This window comes from Dreissena polymorpha, chromosome 6 (genome assembly GCF_020536995.1).
Source record: "Dreissena polymorpha isolate Duluth1 chromosome 6, UMN_Dpol_1.0, whole genome shotgun sequence".
NCBI lineage: Eukaryota > Metazoa > Mollusca > Bivalvia > Myida > Dreissenidae > Dreissena > Dreissena polymorpha.
The window spans coordinates 81,437,528-81,457,602 of record NC_068360.1 but is presented as its reverse complement, the minus strand read 5'-3'; the positions used below and the strand labels follow the sequence as shown (position 1 = coordinate 81,457,602).

At 36.2% G+C, this 20,075-nt stretch overlaps 1 protein-coding gene across 1 annotated transcript in view; it reads right to left on the bottom strand.

The window, feature by feature from the left end:
- Nucleotides 1–20,055, bottom strand: part of LOC127836518 (uncharacterized) — a 36,149-nt gene extending 16,094 nt beyond the window's left edge. Inside the window, exons 1-5 of the mRNA XM_052363165.1 lie at nucleotides 19,754–20,055; nucleotides 10,369–10,587; nucleotides 7,397–7,618; nucleotides 2,289–2,507; nucleotides 1,383–1,604 (exon numbers count right to left, since the gene is read on the bottom strand). Coding sequence (XP_052219125.1) covers nucleotides 1,383–1,604; nucleotides 2,289–2,507; nucleotides 7,397–7,618; nucleotides 10,369–10,587; nucleotides 19,754–20,045 — 1,174 coding nt within the window. The 5' untranslated portion in view covers nucleotides 20,046–20,055. The remainder of the gene's footprint in view (nucleotides 1–1,382; nucleotides 1,605–2,288; nucleotides 2,508–7,396; nucleotides 7,619–10,368; nucleotides 10,588–19,753) is intronic.
- Nucleotides 20,056–20,075: the final 20 nt, after the last annotated feature.

Sequence of the window (20,075 nt, the reverse complement as noted above, 5' to 3'; positions counted from 1 at the left end):
ATGGCATGAAATCAGTAGAGTGACACTTGCCATCTTTATATGTAAGCTTGGTTGACATGGCATGAAATCAGTAGAGTGACACTTGCCATCTTTATATGTAAGCTTGGTTGACATGGCATGAAATCAGTAGAGCGACACTTGCCATCTTTATATGTAAGCTTGGTTGACATGGCATGAAATCAGTAGAGCGACACTTGCCATCTTTATATGTAAGCTTGGTTGACATGGCATGAAATCAGTAGAGTGACAAGCTGTGTGGTTGACATGGCATGAAATCAGTAGAGTGACACTTGCCATCTTTATATGTAAGCTTGGTTGACATGGCATGAAATCAGTAGAGCGACACTTGCCATCTTTATATGTAAGCTTGGTTGACATGGCATGAAATCAGTAGAGTGACAAGCTGTGTGGTTGACATGGCATGAAATCAGTAGAGTGACACTTGCCATCTTTATATGTAAGCTTGGTTGACATGGCATGAAATCAGTAGAGTGACACTTGCCATCTTTATATGTAAGCTTGGTTGACATGGCATGAAATCAGTAGAGTGACACTTGCCATCTTTATATGTAAGCTTGGTTGACATGGCATGAAATCAGTAGAGTGACACTTGCCATCTTTATATGAAAGCTTGGTTGACATGGCATGAAATCAGTAGAGTGACACTTGCCATCTTTATATGTAAGCTTGGTTGACATGGCATGAAATCAGTAGAGCGACACTTGCCATCTTTATATGTAAGCTGTGTGGTTGACATGGCATGAAATCAGTAGAGCGACACTTGCCATCTTTATATGTAAGCTTGGTTGACATGGCATGAAATCAGTAGAGTGACACTTGCCATCTTTATATGTAAGCTTGGTTTTAACAATTCTAACCTGCGTCATAGGTGGTTAGCTTGTGGCTATGAATTATCATATTAATTAGTAAAAATATCATTTAGAATGAAAAATATTCAAATAATAACGAAAAATCAACTTCTCTGAAAAAATCGCGATCAAAAATATATAGTGTATTTATATTTCGTAGTATATGTTTTAAAGAGAAGATGATTTTTCGTTATAATTTGATTATTTTTCATTTTTAAATGATCATTTATGTTCTTACTAATTAATATCATTTCCCCACGCTAACCACCTGTGGCCTCCTTTGGATATTTAACAGCCTCGGGGAAGGGTCTCCGATACGATAATATGTTACGTTCGTCCTCATTTAAAACTTATGTAGATTTAATGAATTGGGCTAAGAAATGTCATGGAAAAATCCCCAACACGATTCATAACTCATTGATCATATTGATTTAAGCAGTGACAATTTTAAACTAACTAAACAATTAACACCAACGCTGTATATCTATTTTTCAAACATATTTCGTGTATTACCCTGTTCAACGGACACCGTGCAAATCCTCTTCAAACGATCGAACGTGTTTCCATTGGGGCACGTCACGACGTCAACTGTTCGGTCGTTGAGGCACATGATATATCTCGTCTCCACCAGGCCCCCGGGTATCGGGTTCGCGCCGTCCGGAAGTCCTACGCAGCTGAAGTAGGTGCCCATGCAGTTCTGAGGTGAACCACTACCAATCAATGTGGCGTATTCGCCTGTAAAGGTACATAATACGTGTGTAATATATTACGACAAGCCCGAAACCCGAGATAACCTTATCCCTGAAACATATCGAACAACTGCGCCAGTCAAAAATTACACCTTTAGGTCGCAGTGGTGTAGAGGATACAGTGTCTGCCTAGCGATCGGGAGGTCATGGGTTCGATCTTCACCGTAGCGTTCTTTAGATTTCCTCCATAGACACCAAGTACTGGTTCATGTCCCAGTTAACAGACTCGAAAGCGTATTAAATAAGCCTTAGGCTTTCTATTCAATCCAGCTAAAATGAAATAAATATGTTTAAACTGAATGCATATTCAAGTTTTGCCGCCAACACTTTAACAACCCGTTCCCACTTTTGTCTCTGTCTTCCCAGTCAGTGTTACTCTCTTTCTGCACTATGTAGCGTATATCTAAATATATGTTTTATCAACTCATCTACATTTTTTAATTTCCATCCGCTGTATCATTCGCTTGTTGCACGTGCAAAGTTCTTAAACGTTCTATGACTATCTATGAAGAAGAATTCATTTAAGATTTTGTAACTTGTTTTGTTGTCCATTACTGTATGAATGTAATTGATATATCATGTTCAGATTATCTTAAAAATACTTGTTGTGTTAGGCGAAAACGTTCCCAAAAGTCTGAGCAAAAAAAGAAGAAAGAAAAGTAGCACTTACATGGCGCCCGGGGTTCGTATCTCGTGGTACACTGCACCTGGTCGAAGTTCTCACAGCGGGAGGTGGTGGCCGAGTACAGCTGAGGGTACGTGCACTCCGCCATGTGGCGCCCCAGTTGCGGATGGCTCACCTTGGCCCGGCAGTCGATGTAGCGCGCGCAGTTGGCAGGATGTGGGATCCTCTCACCGAGATTCTGCGCGCAATATACCTCCACGGCCACTACAAGGAATGATATGATGCAGAAAATTAGCGGTAATTATTATTGTAAATGCGTATGTTAAAAGTATACCGTATAGGTGGTAACCATGACAATAACTATGTAAGCCAATGGTACAAAATCTTCGTGGTTATGAATATAGAAAGACATTTGGTATAATTTATTAGCGTCAATGATTATAGTAAAAACGTTAATTAATGGCATACCGGTGTGCTCATATGGTCATCATAGTGGTAATAATTTAAGCTATGAGTAAACCGTTTTAGCGGTAATCATAATAGTATAAATTGCGCATGTTATAAGTACAGTTGCATATCGTAAAAAAGTTCACGATAATAGCAAAAGTGAAAGTAAATTGTACACCGTATTGGCGGTTATTATAATAGTTATACCTTAAGTTAAAGGTCTACCGTATTAGCGGTAATTATAACATAATTAACGTAAATTAACGGTAGAACGTAGTAGCGGTAATGATAAGAACGCAATCTGGGACGACACTTTGCACACATGTTTTAAGCCTAGTTTTCTCATAACGGTGCTCACACTTTACACTGACGCATGGGCACATATCTCACACATGTACACTATGTGCCGCTCTGTTTCCGGCATAAATAACGCATTCTCTTACGATTGACATCTTAACGCATATATTGTCAAACCAATCTGCATTATTTACATTCGTAAGAGATTTAACATGTAGCTGATATATAGGTCAATGAGAGTTGCTGATCGAGATTCATGTTTTAGTATCCTCCCTCAATCTCAAGCAGGAAACGTATCAGAGTTTATATTGATTTATATGTTACTATTTTATGTCCGAGTTGATACATACGACAGATTTGAAGCTGTAATGGGCGTCAGTTCCGCGATAGGCGAGGTTAACCCTTTGCATGCTGGGAAATTTGTCGTCTGCTAAAAATGTCTTCTGCAGAATTTCTTAAATTAGCATTTTCTTCGATTTTTTTTCCAAAGAATACTATCAGAATAGCAAACAGTTTGGATCCACATAACGTGGCGTCTCATCTGGATCCAAACTGTTTGCAAAAGCCTTCAAAATTCGGTTTCAGCGCTAAAAGGGTTAAATATCTGAAATTCTACGATGGCTAAAATCGTTTAAAGATAAAGTTACAGGAATGGAAGAACTGCCTTGTCAACTCTGTATACGTATGACCCTAGCTCTGGGAAAACGGCGTTTAAAGCATCAGGGACAACACTTTCCATCATCACTAGATTTTCGCTAAGAAGAGGTTTCCTTAAAACGAAAGATACAAAAGCGGAAAGTGTCGTCTCTGATAAGCCTGTGCGGACTGCACAGACTACTCTGGGACTACACTCTACACACTTGGATGTCAACTCAAGATTGGTATGTAACACCATAGTGCGGGACGCAGTTTTGTGTTGTATTATACTTTGGTGTAAGCCCAAATTTGGTGTTCAAAATTGTAGATGAAGAAGATGAAAAAGAGGAAGAAAGAAGATGATGTTGTTGAAGATGATGATGAAGAATAAAAATAAGAAGATGATTTTAAATACTACTACTACTACTACTACTACTTCTACTACTACTACTACTACTACTACTACTACTACTACTACTACTACTACTACTACTACTACTACTACTACTACTACTACTACTACTACTACTACTACTACTACTACTACTACTACTACTACTTCTACTACTACTACTACTACTACTACTACTACTACTACTACTAATAATAATAATAATAATAATAATTATAATAATAATAATAATAATTATAAGAAGAAGAAGAAGAAGAAAAAGAAGAAGAAGAAGAAGAAGACGAACAAGAAGAAGAAGAAGAAGAAGAAGAAGAAGAAGAAGAAGAAGAAGAAGAAGAAGAAGATGATGATGATGATGATGATGATGATGATGATGATGATGATGATGATGATGATGATGATGATGGTGATGATGATGATGATGATGATGATGATGATGATGATGATGATGATGATGATGATGATGATGATGATGATGATGATGATGATGATGATACGATATTTTACTTTCCAAAATGAAACTATATTCTTAAAGAATGTTTAAAATGGTTACTTGACACACATTAACATATTTATTTATTTTAATATAAAAATATAAAGAGTTTTCCCGGCTGACATAAAGCTGGTATGGAAACATTCAGTAGATGTAGTAAAATCGTTGTGTGTCGAATCTACCGTCATACGCATTCGCAATATTGATGACGGTACTGCAGCGTAGTAAAAAAATCTCATTGTAAGTTATTTTTTGTCGTGAGTTAAAGTCCCACTGGAGGCGTGTATCGAAACAATATGTTGAAATTGTTTATAGTTTTGTTTAAGATTTCATTATTATAACATTACTAGATACATATAAGCTTAAAAACAGGGGATATGTATTGCTTAAATACGTGTATATATTTAAAAGGAATCTACAGTTTTATGGTCCTTAAACTTTTTTTACATATGTTTACACGAGCACCATAACCATTTGGCTCCATTGACAGCCTCACCCAATTGACGGCACTGCCAAAGCTTCATATCCGTCATAGAAGCAATATATGGGAGTTTTTATACTGTTCGGGGTTATTAATATTAATCACCGCCAGAGTTATTAATAACTGCCATGAGGTATTAATCACCGTCAGCGGTATTCATCGCCGTTAGTGAGTTTTAATCATCGTCATAGGTATTAATCAGGATGTGTTTATCACTTTCAGATCTATTAATCACTGCCAGGAGTTGTTAATCACCGTCGGGGGAGGGAAGGCGGGGGTATTTATAAGCACCATCGATGTATAAATCACCGCCATGTGGTATTAATTTCCGTTAAGGGTATTAATCATCGCCAGGGGGGTAATAATCATCGTCAGGGGTTTTTAATCACCGTCCGGGAGATATTAATCACCAATCGGGGGTATAAATCACTGACATTCGGTATAAATCAAAGTAAGATGCTATTGATTGCCTTCAGGGGTAGTATATACCGCCATTGGGTAATAATCACTGTCAGGGATTTTTTTTTCAAGTTAGCCATGTTTCAGCGTGTCCTAATGCACAGACCTAGTGGTACATTCGTCAGAAACATAGAACTGGATAGTCCCTTCACTTATTTACTTAATTGGAAGAACATGGAAGCATATTGAGAACGGTGAACACACATTCTGCTAGACGAGACGACTTTTACAGTATGTTGCGGTGCTTAATTGACTTTGAAATTTACGACACATATAATTAAATAAAAGTAAAAATTTCACCGATTTACGGTATCGGTAGTTAATTAGCTATTCACGACCTGCATTTATAAATACGTGACCTTATACATATCTGTGTAATAATTTGCATTTGTAAATACATGGCATTTATCGTTTTGCGTGACATTTCCGTATATGATATTATCACCGATCAGTAATGTACAAGGAGCCATAAATTAAAAATAATTATAAAGTATGAACAATTAATGTCTCTGCATACAGCTTAACCGATTGAATGAATCGGTCTGCCCCAATCCGAACAGAAAGTTAACATATGACCTGCATAATTCATTATTAACATCGAAGAACCAGTTTCAGACCTAGCAGGTACTTACGCTTAAAACACATAATTGAACACGACCCGTTACCTACTTTCTATAGCCAAAGGAGGAAAACTAGTGTTGTATATCCTGCGACATATCATGTGCGAATAATAGTTATGTGTAAGTAGTTCCCAGAATTCAAAGACATTGCTCATTAAAATGCATGCCGTATATCCGCGATATAACAAACGTTAGGCAAAATACATAGTTTCTGCATTATAAGGCGCAGTAAAAACCAGTAAGTTGTGCAAATGTAATAAATAAGGCAGCAGAATATGTTTAGGGTTGGTTAATTTTGCATTTATTATTAACAATTATAGCATTAATGTGTTCAACAATATATAGCACGTCACGTATACAATTCGCTCTTTATTTATTAGGGATGATACCAACGTCATTTTGACTATGGCGTCATGGAAACGCCTATTTATATTTTTTTGCGGAAAAGAGGCGTAGTTTATATTAAAAAATTATCTAAATATTTAACAGACGAATTATATAAATTCGTGCTTGAATCGAAAAAATGTAAGACTTGGTGATGGTTATAAGTGTAATAACACATGGTGTGTCGTTCCGATATGTGTTATCATAGCCCCGTGGTTTCATTCGTATACGTCGGAACTCCGAGTCGTTTGTTTTTACAAAAAAGCCAGCGCTATTACCGAACATTATTTTAAGCTTTTCGATGGCTTATAGAAAAATATATGTTATTTATATCTGATATTTCACTGTTTTAAACAGTGAAAAATAAACGTGAAAATTATCGATAATTTTCATTGTTTAACTGGAACTATTTTAGATATCTTTGGTTTCCCCAATGTGACCCCCAACTAAAGGCAATTTTACCAAGGGCGACTACTCTGCATTGATGTTTATAAAAAAACCGGAAGAGCTTCTTTAAGAAAAATTGAGGCCGCCAAACGGAAAAATTGTGTTGTCCGAAATGGCAAAAAATACAAAAGTAATCATTTGTATGCATACAATAAAAATAATTTGTTTGGATTTGGTGGTGGTCGTGAATAAAAATAGAGGTACGAATTAAAAAATCGTGATGGTATACCTCAATTTGAAATTTATGCATTGCCTTTTTTGCGTGAGAAATTCTGCTGACTGAATACAATCGTCGATAGTTTTACGCCTTCCATAATCAACAAGAGTAAATATCGTGTTAAATATATAAATGCATCACACGATTAAAATACGCATTTGTGTATGAATGCTGTCTTATACAAAATATAGCTCAGAATCCGCCAATTAAATTTATTTGTTTTTCACAAATTACTCCCCCCCCCCCCCCTTCCTACTTACATACGTCGATGTCCTTCGTACAGATCAGCTTAATGGGATCGAACACCTGTCCGTCTGTGCACATCTGCGTGCTCGTGGTGCGGTTGTTCTGACACATCAGGTAGTAGGGGGTCAGCAGGCGGGCCGGATAGGGGTTGGGCCCGTTCTGCATCCCCTCGCACCCCGGGGTCGAGATCATCTCGCATTCTGCTCCAGTCCCGCCCGCGTGCTGGATGTAATCGCCTGCGGACAAAGATATCTACATTAGTAAAACAGAAAACCTATGTACGGTATTTATTCTTGGTTGTTCAGTTACGTTTGCTTAACAATAATCTATGTACCGTATGTATGCTTGATTGTTCATATACGTTCGTTAAACTTAAATATATGTACCTTAAATATGCTTGATTGTTCATTTACGTTCGTTAATCTTAAACCTATGTACCGTAAATATGCTTGATTGTTAATTTGCGTTCGTTAAACTTAAACCTATGCACCGTATTTAAGCTTGATTGTTCATTTACGTTTGTTCAACATTAACCTATGTTCCGTATTTATGCTTGTTTGTTTAGTTACTATAGTTAAAATTTTATCAACGTACCGTATTTATGCATGATTACGTTGGTAAAACTGAAACCTTTGTACCATCTATGTTCGATGTATCGTATTTATGCTACAGTTTTCATTTACGTTAGTAAAACTTTAATCTTTGTCTTAATGCTCGATTGTTGAGTCTGTAAAGTCTGCATTTAGAGAAACTCTAGTACTGTTACGAGCCCAACAACGTTACCCCCTCCCTCTTCCCTCCCCCCCCCCCCCACCCTCAATGTACGATTATGACCTCCCAATTGCCACAGGCACTGTGCAATTCGATTTTGTAACTCTGTATTGCGTTTTCGTGACAATGAAAACTGTTTTCCACGAGGAAATTGTATAGTACAAAGTTCAACATTGGACGAGAAAAAACTATATAATTGTTTATTTCGGCCATATCGTTCTTGCGTATTGGCGAGTTTTGAGAAGGTCGCTTAAACGCCAACATCGAAAAACAAAAATTATGCCCGCCACATCCATTAAAATCAAAATGTGTCATTATATCATAATCCTCACATCGGCGACCTTATAAGTGTCGTTCATTCTGGTATATTTTTCGCTTATTAGTGTTGGCGACCTTCTTCGTCTAAAACATGTGCTTGAGTTATACGATTACAAAACTCGTCAGCAATTCTGGAGAAAAGCATTTCATGCCAAATTTGATAACGCTGAAAACTATTCCCAAATTTGCGACCTTACCGCTTTGTATTTAATCACAGTGAGGAATTATTTTTTACTGTCGCATTGTAAAAATAAATTACTAAAATAAATGACAATAATAAATATAGAACAGTACAAATGCAGTTTCCTCACGCTGCTTACGCAAAGTTTCACGTCATAACGTATGTGGCACAATGAAAATAAAATATATTTATAGCTAATTAGTGGTGCAAGTCAGTCAATTGATTCACTTGTTCTAAATCTAAATTGATTAAGTTACCACAGAAAACAACGTATAAAACGAATTAATTTAACATGACTATTCTTTTTTATAACTTAATAATTAGAAATTGTATGGACATGTCATTGAACCTTAAATAAAAAGTATGAAGCTTCAATTCATAAAAAAGTGTGAAGCTTATATTAATTAATGCATGTTAACTTGATCATAATTACTAAAAAAACATATTATATTTATGTTGAATACTTGTTGATATTATCAAAAACATCATTTTTCCGTTTCATTCGAAAACAAACTTTTAAACTATCAGCATAACTATATATTTATTATTAATTTGTCATGAGTTCATTATTTGATGGCTATAGCTCCAAATAATGACGTCATATACGTACCACTTCAATTAGTGTACAACGTGCTAAAGACCGCTGACACGTCTACGTTCATTGCTCCACAATAGTTTGTTTTCCATCGTTACGAAATGCAACCAGCGTGAATGGCATTTATTGCTCAGCCATAAAATTCACACAAATGATCATTATTGTTTATCATTTATGATCAGGGTTTCAATATAGAATATGCAATACAAGAACACACGTAGTTTTATGATACCATGCACCTACAGAGTAAATTTAGAGGAACTTGTTCAAAGTTTTGTAAAATCATAATTTTCAAAACAAATGTTATATTAAAGAAAATGACGCATTATATTTAAAGAAGAAATAATAATATTCTTACAAAAATGTAAAGAAAATAAATATTGAGTGGTTTATGGTTAACCATTTTTAAAAATCTGAAACATTATACAGCGTTTGTAACGCTTTTCATCGAACATTCAGCAAAACGCGTATTACTGACAGAGCGTTTGCACAACTCAACAATTTTGAAGGCCTGCGGTGTGCAGTGGAAGCGTGCTAGCTTCTGCGTCTAGAAGTCTCGGGTTCGAAACCCGGGGCATGCATACGTTTTTATTCATTTTAACTTTTTCCGTCTTTTTCTTGTAATATATTTTTTTAATATACAAAATGTTAGTGTATTGTCAGTGAATTCATTTGATAACTTTTTTTTCAATAATACGAAAATCTGTGAACTTTGAAGGATAAAAGAACTACAAAAACGGAAAAAATAGACTCAAATTGCAGTAAATTTAATTGCTAGGAATTCATGCACATTAGTTAAGAATAATATGGAACGCAATTATTCTGCTTTCAGTTCACAGAATGACAAAATGACAATTTTGCAGATTACAAAAATACAGTATAAATGAATTATAACCAAACGATGTTTAATACCCGGCTAAGATATATAACATAACAGAAATAAAGTTATTTTTGTAAGAATCGATCGAAATGGGGAGTATCTATAAATATGGTAAAGTGGTAAAGGCTTGAATATGCATCTAAGTGGTAAAGGGTTAAATACGTATCTAAGTGGTAAAGGGTAAAATACGTATCTAAGTGGTAAAGGGTTAAATACGTATCAAAGTTGTAAATACACATACATTTGTTTGAAGGTGAGAATCTCTCCATACAGTTGACGGTTTCGCGCTCGCCGCACATGTTTGTGGCAGGGTTGTAGAGCATGGGGAAGGGGCACTCCTTGAGGTAGGGGTGCAGCCCCGGGGTGAATGAGGCGTCACTGCAGTCGAAGTACTGGGCGCAGTGGTCCGGGCTCTGAAACCGCATGGTCGGGTTGTCGGTGCAGTAACTCTCGATTATGTCTGAAGAATAGGGCACTTGATATTTTATACTGATAATTTCGTAGCCAACACATTCGTGCATTTGGCGGATAATATATAAATACATGTGTATCATAGGCAGTTACTTTAAACCTATTTATTTTAGCTCGATATCGTCAAAGGCTTATTGAAACGCTATAGAGTCCGTGTACTGAGTATAACCAGTACTTGGTGACTAACGCTATAGAGTCCGTGTACTGAGTAGAACCAGTACTTGAAACGCTATAGAGTCCGTGAACTGAGTAGAACCAGTACTTGAAATGCTATAGAGTCCGTGTACTGAGTAGAACCAGTACTTGAAACGCTATAGAGTCCGTGTACTGAGTAGAACCAGTACTTGAAACGCTATAGAGTCCGTGTACTGAGTAGAACCAGTACTTGAAACGCTATAGAGTCCGTGTACTGAGTAGAACCAGTACTTGGTGAGTCCGTGTACTGAGTAGAACCAGTACTTGGTGACTAAGAACGCTATAGAGTCCTTGTACTGAGTAGAACCAGTACTTGGTAACTAAGAACGTTATAGAGTCCGTGTACTGAGTAGAACCAGTACTTGGTGACTAAGAACGCTATAGAGTCCTTGTACTGAGTAGAACCAGTACTTGGTAACTAAGAACGCTATAGAGTCCGTGTACTGAGTAGAACCAGTACTTGGTGACTAAGAACGCTATAGAGTCCGTGTTCTGAGTAGAACCAGTACTTGGTGACTAAGGGGATATCTTAGAGTCCGTGTACTGAGTAGAACCAGTACTTGGTGACTAAGAACGCTAGAGAGTTCGTGTACTGAGTAGAACCAGTACTTGGTGACTAAGGGGATATCTTAGAGTCCGTGTACTGAGTAGAACCAGTACTTGGTGACTAAGGGGATATCTTAGAGTTCGTGTACTGAGTAGAACCAGTACTTGGTGACTAAGGGGTTATCTTAGAGTCCGTGTACTGAGTAGAACCAGTACTTGGTGACTAAGGGGATATCTTAGAGTTCGTGTACTGAGTAGAACCAGTACTTGGTGACTAAGGGGATATCTTAGAGTCCGTGTACTGAGTAGAACCAGTACTTGGTGACTAAGGGGATATCTTAGAGTGCGTGTACTGAGTAGAAACAGTACTTGGTGACTAAGGGGATATCTTAGAGTCCGTGTACTGAGTAGAACCAGTACTTGGTGACTAAGGGGATATCTTAGAGTCCGTGTACTGAGTAGAACCAGTACTTGGTGACTAAGGGGATATCTTAGAGTTCGTGAACTGAGTAGAACCAGTACTTGGTGACTAAGGGGTTATCTTAGAGTCCGTGTACTGAGTAGAACCAGTACTTGGTGACTAAGGGGATATCTTAGAGTTCGTGTACTGAGTAGAACCAGTACTTGGTGACTAAGGGGATATCTTAGAGTCCGTGTACTGAGTAGAACCAGTACTTGGTGACTAAGGGGATATCTTAGAGTGCGTGTACTGAGTAGAAACAGTACTTGGTGACTAAGGGGATATCTTAGAGTCCGTGTACTGAGTAGAACCAGTACTTGGTGACTAAGGGGATATCTTAGAGTCCGTGTACTGAGTAGAACCAGTACTTGGTGACTAAGGGGATATCTTAAGAACGCTCACCTCCCAACAGTGGGGATAAACCTGTTACATCCCAGTCGCTTTGCGGACACCATAACAGTTGAGGGGTAAATATTGCACCCCAAGGAGAGTAATGCACATCGATGTTTAAAGCGGAGGTGTACATAAATCTTCAAGGGGAAAATATTAACTTTACCATTACGGATGCTTGTGATATTTATTTTATTTTACGGAAAAAAAACTCGTGCTACTATGTAAAGCACCACGCACGGGGTAATTAAAATATATAGCCAAACCCGGATATATTTACATTTCAACGTCAAGGCATTTTAAAATTATGCAGGGATTGACTTATGGAAATTTAACATGGGGAAGTGGCATCAGGTATTATAATGTATTCTAAAGATATAGATACATGTATATTATTGTCATGGGGTTTTTTCTTCTTGTTGTATAGGTTCTGTATGTGGGCAATCAAGGATAACTGTAACACATGGAGATCACTTTATTCATCAACTTCATAAAGTGTTATATATATATATATATATATATATATATATATATATATATATATATATATATATATATATATATATATATATATTTATTTATATATAAAATCTATACGTTTCATATTGTTATTTATAATCCATAGCTAGATAGCAACTATTCATACATTTATACATGATTACTGGTAATAAACAAATTAAAGCTTGTTGTAATATGGTAATATAACAACATATCTAATAAACATTTCTGAAAGATATGATAACTAATTATAAAAAGTAAAACTAACCTGTAACACATGGAGATCACTTTATTCATCAACTTCATAAAGTGTTATGAAGGATAGTGGTCATGGTATGTTCACTCATGCGTTACAGTCTGATCACAATGGGATTAGTACTGGGGAATGATGATTTGTTAAATTGATCTTAAGCCTTGATCGACCGACTATAAAAACACTGTAACTGTAAATGTTACACTATGACATTATTTATTACTCCGCATAAGAACAGACAGTAAAATAGTTAATATATAAACGCAAAACACTGCAGTGCTATGATCGTTATTTCTTGGGATTTTTTATTTTTTTATTTTATAAGAGATGACAATGGGTTATTTCACGCGTTTATCGCACAAACAAAGGCGATGATTAGATCACATTATCATATAACAAAAAATGCACTATCAAATGTTTCAAACTCAAAATCGTTAAAATTTATCATTATTGTGGCGTAAAGTGTACTAAGAGTTTACTATTAATCACATTCGGTCAATCAACTAAGATCAATGACAAAACCTTCCAATCCCTCTAAATGACACAGTGTGTATATCTGTGTTTATTTGCCAAAGAATGATCAATCGAGCCTAACAAAAAAAGGAAAGAAATTGCTTTTGTCCTTATACGACCCTTTCAAAAGCAAATTAATGTTCAGTTGATATGACAGTGCACGTGATTATAACAAGAAACGATACGGAAAAGTATTGCATTGAAATATCCGGAATACTTGCCAACTTTGATATGAAAAGGGACAGGACGCAGAGAAATGACATGGTTTGTCACATCATTTCAATTCAATAGTATGTGTTTGACCCAAAATTCGTATTCTCAAAACATTAAGTTTACGTTATATCTGAAAAACTTAACGTATTTATTGAAGGCTTGTATGTTGTCTTTAATTTCGTTTTATTTCGTTACTGAATAAGCAAACGCATGCATGTAATATAATGATATTAGCAACTCAATCAAACATATCTGTTTATGTCCGTATCGGTTTCAGTCTGTAAAGATTGGCGAATTTCCAGACTTACGGTTGTGGAAAAACTTACGTCATATATATTGGGAATACAACAAACACACTTCATCTTTATTTCATCAAAGAAGTCAAAGATCTAATATAGAAATGTGATAATTAGCCCTTCCCCCCAAGAAGCAAAGTGAAAATGGCTTTTGCAACCAGCATGAAACCAGAACAGTCTCGCAGTATGTTCAGGTTTTATGCTGTTTGCTGCTCATCAGTATCTAAGAGATAAAAAAGAAGCCTTTAAAACTTGAGTCTAGTAACAAAGGTCTTTAATTAAATGTAACTTTCTATGGGACTACAAATGCGTCAAAATAAGAATCTAAATGGTAAAGGGATAAACTATACAATCCGCAGCTTTAGAGAGGTGGCAGGTGGGAATTAATGTGTTCTTATTTGAATTTCAAATTCATGTCGATGTGGACCATTCTGATGTATGATTGATAGTTTTGACACTTAATAATAGACTGAAACAATAATTTAACTAGTAAATTACTATTAATAGTCAGCAGGTTCTTCCATGCATGACACAGATAAAAATTTTGAACGAGAGATTTAACAGATCTTGGAAAAGATTCGTAGTCAGCCTCTCAAAAGCGCTAAAGTACTTCATTATGTATGAATTGAATAATCCGCTAATGTTGTTCGTATTGAAACGATATTTATACTGGTTATGACATTGTCTTTAAGTATTGACATGTTATGCTTTCTTCATTAATACAGGGACCTATACAAACATGTTTGTATAGGTCCCTGATTAATATAATACATGTACATGCGTGTTTCGAATCATTTTTGCTGATTCGACGTAAAGCATGTATACTGACATAATTATATTTTGTCTTTGTACTCATATAGCAAAATCAATTAGGTTGATTAAATATCAAGGTAGCTTCTATGCGTTCTGAAGACCTTTTACAGAAGTTTAATAATAGCAATTTTATCGCACGATTATAATAAATCGTGAAAATGACGTATTAAAGTCGACGTAGATCATGTTTTACGAGTCATTTTTGCCATCGATTGGGTCATAATCCTCTGACAAGTATAGCTCGTTTACTAGACGGAGGCAGACATTGACGGCATGTGATTTAAGGCATATTCCGTACAATATATTTAGCTTGGTTGTGGAATTCCTGCTCGCCGAAAACAACTACATCTTCTGAAAAAAAGGTTTACACAACAATGTTGTTTTTTTGTGTTGTTGTTCGTGTAAAGCCAGCTCATCGTGTACCAGTTTCGATTCAACATTACAACAGGGAAATCTAAGTCTTTAATTTCTTTACAATTAATGCTTTGTCAATTGGTTTTGTCAAATGACATTAAGAGTCTGTCGTGATTTTGATAACACATGTATTTTACTAATATTCATAACTGAATAAGTGCCTTTAAGAACGAAACGATTTTCGTTTGTACAGCATCCTAACATAAACCACTGTGCATAGATTTGACTAAAATCAGCATAGCTGGATCAAATATCTGCCTTCAAAACCAACCACGTGATGATAGCCGAGCCATGTCGAACAATAATTTCCCCGTTGTTATCTCTACTTTTTTTTAATTGATATATTTTGTTTAAACTAAACGTATACACTACATGTATTTTCAAAATATAAAAGAATATGATACTAATATCCATAATAAAATACTTAAACAAAAATATAATCATGCTAAATCTGTTGGAATTTTCTTGTGATGGCAGAGATTGTCGATCTGTTTATAGCGTATTCGTGGGTTATTGTTCGGACAAATTTTATTAATTGTCTAACAACTTCCGGGGACCGGTCCGGGCATCGGTCACCGGGTATTACCCGGTGACGTTACCGGTCATGTTATGACCGGCCCGTTCACCGGTCATTGACCGGTCCGGGCACCGGGTATTGCACGGTGACGTTATCGGGTATTGCCCGGTGACGTCATCGATCATATTGTGACCGGTCTGTTCACCGGTCACCGGTCATTGACAATATATGTGAGAGCATGGATGGACAACTCTGCGTTGAGATTGCCTTAAATATGTCGAACGAACACTCATAACATTGGCAACAATTTGCTGAAAAAGCGAAGTTTACAAATGTAAATGATTCGCATGTAATGTACAATAACCCCATTATGAGAATTAAACATCTGACATCGGCTTCGCATCTTTAATGGATCACCTGTCAGTCTGTCGAATTTTAATTGAAAACTCTACTTCGATCGTTGCGAGATTAATTGCTCATTGTGTTAAACTGATACCACTGAGTTTAATTGCTCATTGTATTTAACATATATGTACACATCGTGCGAAATATATGACAGGCGTACGTCATATTAGACAAGTTTCGTGAATGACATATTCTTGTTCATTATCGATGAAATTACCGATAATTTATACGTATTAAAAATGCGACTAATGAAGGCACTTTACCTTAAATCAGCATGTTGTCAAAAGCAAACATTTCAGTATGTACACCTCTTCTCTTACACAAGAATTGACAACGAAAGTAACGCTTGCACAAACTAAAAATATATCGAAACAAGAGTCTGTGTTCAACACATGCACGGTGCATGAATGCATGAAATGGTTATGAACTTACATTTCTTGGATATGTCTTTATCAATATCACGATCAAAGTATAGGCTTGGTGATACTGGTGAATAGAACATGATCTAAAGCAGCAACTGTGTAAGTTTGAAAGCGCTGCTGGAGCGCTGTACTACAAATCCGATGATCACAGGTTCGATCTCCGGCCCACATAATTGAAGAAATAATTTAATTCTTCCAATACCTCTGATTCAAGTAGGACCATTGTCAGTTACTGGCATTAATATGAGCTACAAGTATTTGTTACCCAGTTAGCCCAGGAAAAGTGTACATTGGGTCAATGATCGCATTCATATAACTGAAATACTGCGGACAACGGCAAAACACAAACCTAGTCAGCAAATAGGCTTACAAAACTCAGTCATGTAAATTGTGCATTAAAAGGGGCATTGTATTTTTTTTTAAACATGCCGATTTCTAAAGACTTTCTTCAAGGGCGGTTACTGTTTAACCCGTTAATGTACTGCTGAATAAAATACTAGTATCAAACTTAGGCAAAAACTTGCAGAACACAAGTTTCATTAAAGCCATTTGAACAATAAATTACATAATTATGTTCAAAAATAACAAGGTAATTTTAAGATTTATATACACAAAGTATCAATGCCTGCCAGGTGAATCAATCAGAGCATCATTTTAAGATCCGATCTATATGTGACAGTGTTTTGAAAATTGTATTTTGTCATGGCATTTGCAAAGATGGATTGGGCTATCTGTATAAGTCAGTAAAAAGATTTCTAGCAATATTGATTGAAGCAAAAAAAAGTTTAAAAAACACATTTGTTCACTGGAAAAAATGCATCAACTTTGAAATGCGTAATATATATCTTTCTTTGTTTTTAAAGTAAAATGTATACGGTTGCTTTGCCTCGCAGATTAATTATTTATTCAGAACGTACGGTGTTAAGATAAGCAGTTATTTTAAAAGCCCATTGACACTCAAAATCAACGAACATTTCGTAAAATTTTTCGAAAAATAAAGTACTTCATAAAATATCAGTGTTCCTTATGACTATAGCCAAAATTTCAACGTTAGATGTTGTCTGGTAACATAGATTTAACGAAATGCAAAGTGCTCGTTTTTATTTGTGTGTGTGATAATATATTCCACGTGAATTTCCCTTGACTATATCCGTACATTAATGAGCAAACGCGAGATATGCCACGGGTAGCTCATGAGAACTACGTCGTGGTTCACACGCTGCCCGAAGCCAATCTCGCGTATTTATTTTAAATATTTTTAGCGACTCTTAATTTTCGGACACATGGGATTGCGTCCATAATGAATGTCTCTTAATTTTCGGACAATATATCTTACCGCGCTATTCTACAGACTTGAGTCCTGTTTTTGCTTATCTCGTGACACTTCGATCATGGATTATTACAAACGGATTAAGGTCATAAAACCTGGAAGGTGTGTTCCTGATGGCAACGGACCAAAACATTTACTTGTTTGGGTAAATAACCATGTGTACCGGTAGAAAATAATGGATTCACCCTACAACATTTGAAACAGTGTCGTCCCATTGAAAGGATCTTTTCACGGTTTGGTAAATTGACAAAATTGAAAAAAGTTGTTTCAGATTCGCAAATTTTCGATTTAGTTATGATATTTGTGAGGAAACAGTATTACTGAACATTTACCATAGTCCAATATAGCCATTATATGTATCTTTTGATGATTTGAAAACCTAAAAATTATAAAGCGTTGCAACGCGAAACGATTGAATAATTTGGAGAGTTCTGTTGTTGTCGTTTAAATTTACGAAACTACGAAGATTGCTTATATAAAGTATAAAATACGTGTTCTGTGCATACTCGGCGGAATAGCCGAGAGGACTAATGCGTTTTTACTTAAGACTAACTCCAGGACTCCGGGGGTCACTGGTTCGAGCCCTGGTACCGGCTACTTATTTTTCATGTTTTAATTTTATTCTTGATTTTTTACTGGAGCTTTTGAAATCCAATGTTTACATTTATCAATATAAAGCATTTAATGACAAACTTCAAAATATGCCAAAATCTGTGAAAAGGCCCCTTTAAGGAAGCAGAATGTTTTCAGTTATTACTTTTTGTTCTATACCATTTCAGGCGAGATTAAGCAAAGGTGTGAAATTGTATTTATTTCTTTAAGTAGAAAAAGAAGAGTTAATTACAAGAAAATTATTGTACATTGATTAATTGCATTTATTTCATTTTTTATATAATTTTCGTACATCTTAATTTCTGTCTCTTAATTTTCGGACACCTGTAATGTTTGAATATTTTTCGTATCTAAATTTTCGGACACGAACACAAATAATTATTTTTTAGTGTCCAAACACATGGAGTAATTGCGGTATATGGCTTTAAAGTTGTGTTTTCTTTGCCTTTTAAGTGATTATTGCTGATATAAGAAGTGTCAGGTTCGCTTATTATTTTAGCCATTGCTTTGGATTGACCGTTCCAAGGCGTTGACCCCGGCCGTAATAGTTTTATGTCCAGTGTTGTGTTTTATGCACTGTAATGTATTGTACATTATTCTGACTGTCGCTAACTGGAGTACGGTTACACAAACTTCTCACCAGATAATGTTTCTTAAATAACATTATCCAAATAATGCAGCGGCAATAATATTATTTAACTGAGGAAAGCAAAGCAGCGCAACCATAAATAACCTGCAATTAATTATCCAGAAACAACGACTGTCATTCATATCGTGTAAAACATGACCAAATAGCATTGCATTTAATAAGCACACAATATACCTTTGTTTGAAGAAAATAACAACAATTTTAAATAGATACACGTGTTTTTATGACATGTGAAGGTCAAAGACTGAGTAAGCCTAATAAATTCTTTACAAATCCATGTAAAGTTAACCATATACATAATATTAGCTCGTCACTTTTTGATTGACTGCAAACCTAATGAACGAAGGGTTGGTGTTTTTTTTTAATACTTTTAACCATCAAACACTTCCGCCCTAGTTTAAAAAGCAAGTAATGATTTTCTGCAAATGCTATTTATCAACGGACACAAAGATGGGTTGCCGATAAAGAAGCGTTGACAAAATGGATGCCAAGTAAGCAAAGTGGTAAAGGGAACGAATAATAACATAAAAATGGAAAGTGTCGGGCCGGATTAGTCAGCGGGACGACACTTTACGCACATGCATTAAACTTCAATTGCCCAGAGCGCGACTCAATTACAGAAGTGTTACCTTTAAGCGGAGGGCATGGTCTCCTCATATCTTTAGGCCACGTGCACGTCTGGGCCTCCATGCTATAGAACAAATTCGTTGGGCACTCAATCCAGTACGCATCCCTTTGCGAGCCCAGGTTCGAGCAGTGCACATACCCGGTGCAGTCCCAGGGCAGCGCTACGTATACTTCCGGTCCTGTGCAGAAGGGCTCGAGGAACGCATATTTGCCCCTTTTCATTCGCGCGTCCACCGCCAGTGCGCTCATCAGCAGTAGCACGCATGTTGCGTGCAACCACGCCCGAAGTAACATAGCCTCACACTGTCTGAAAGCAGGTACATA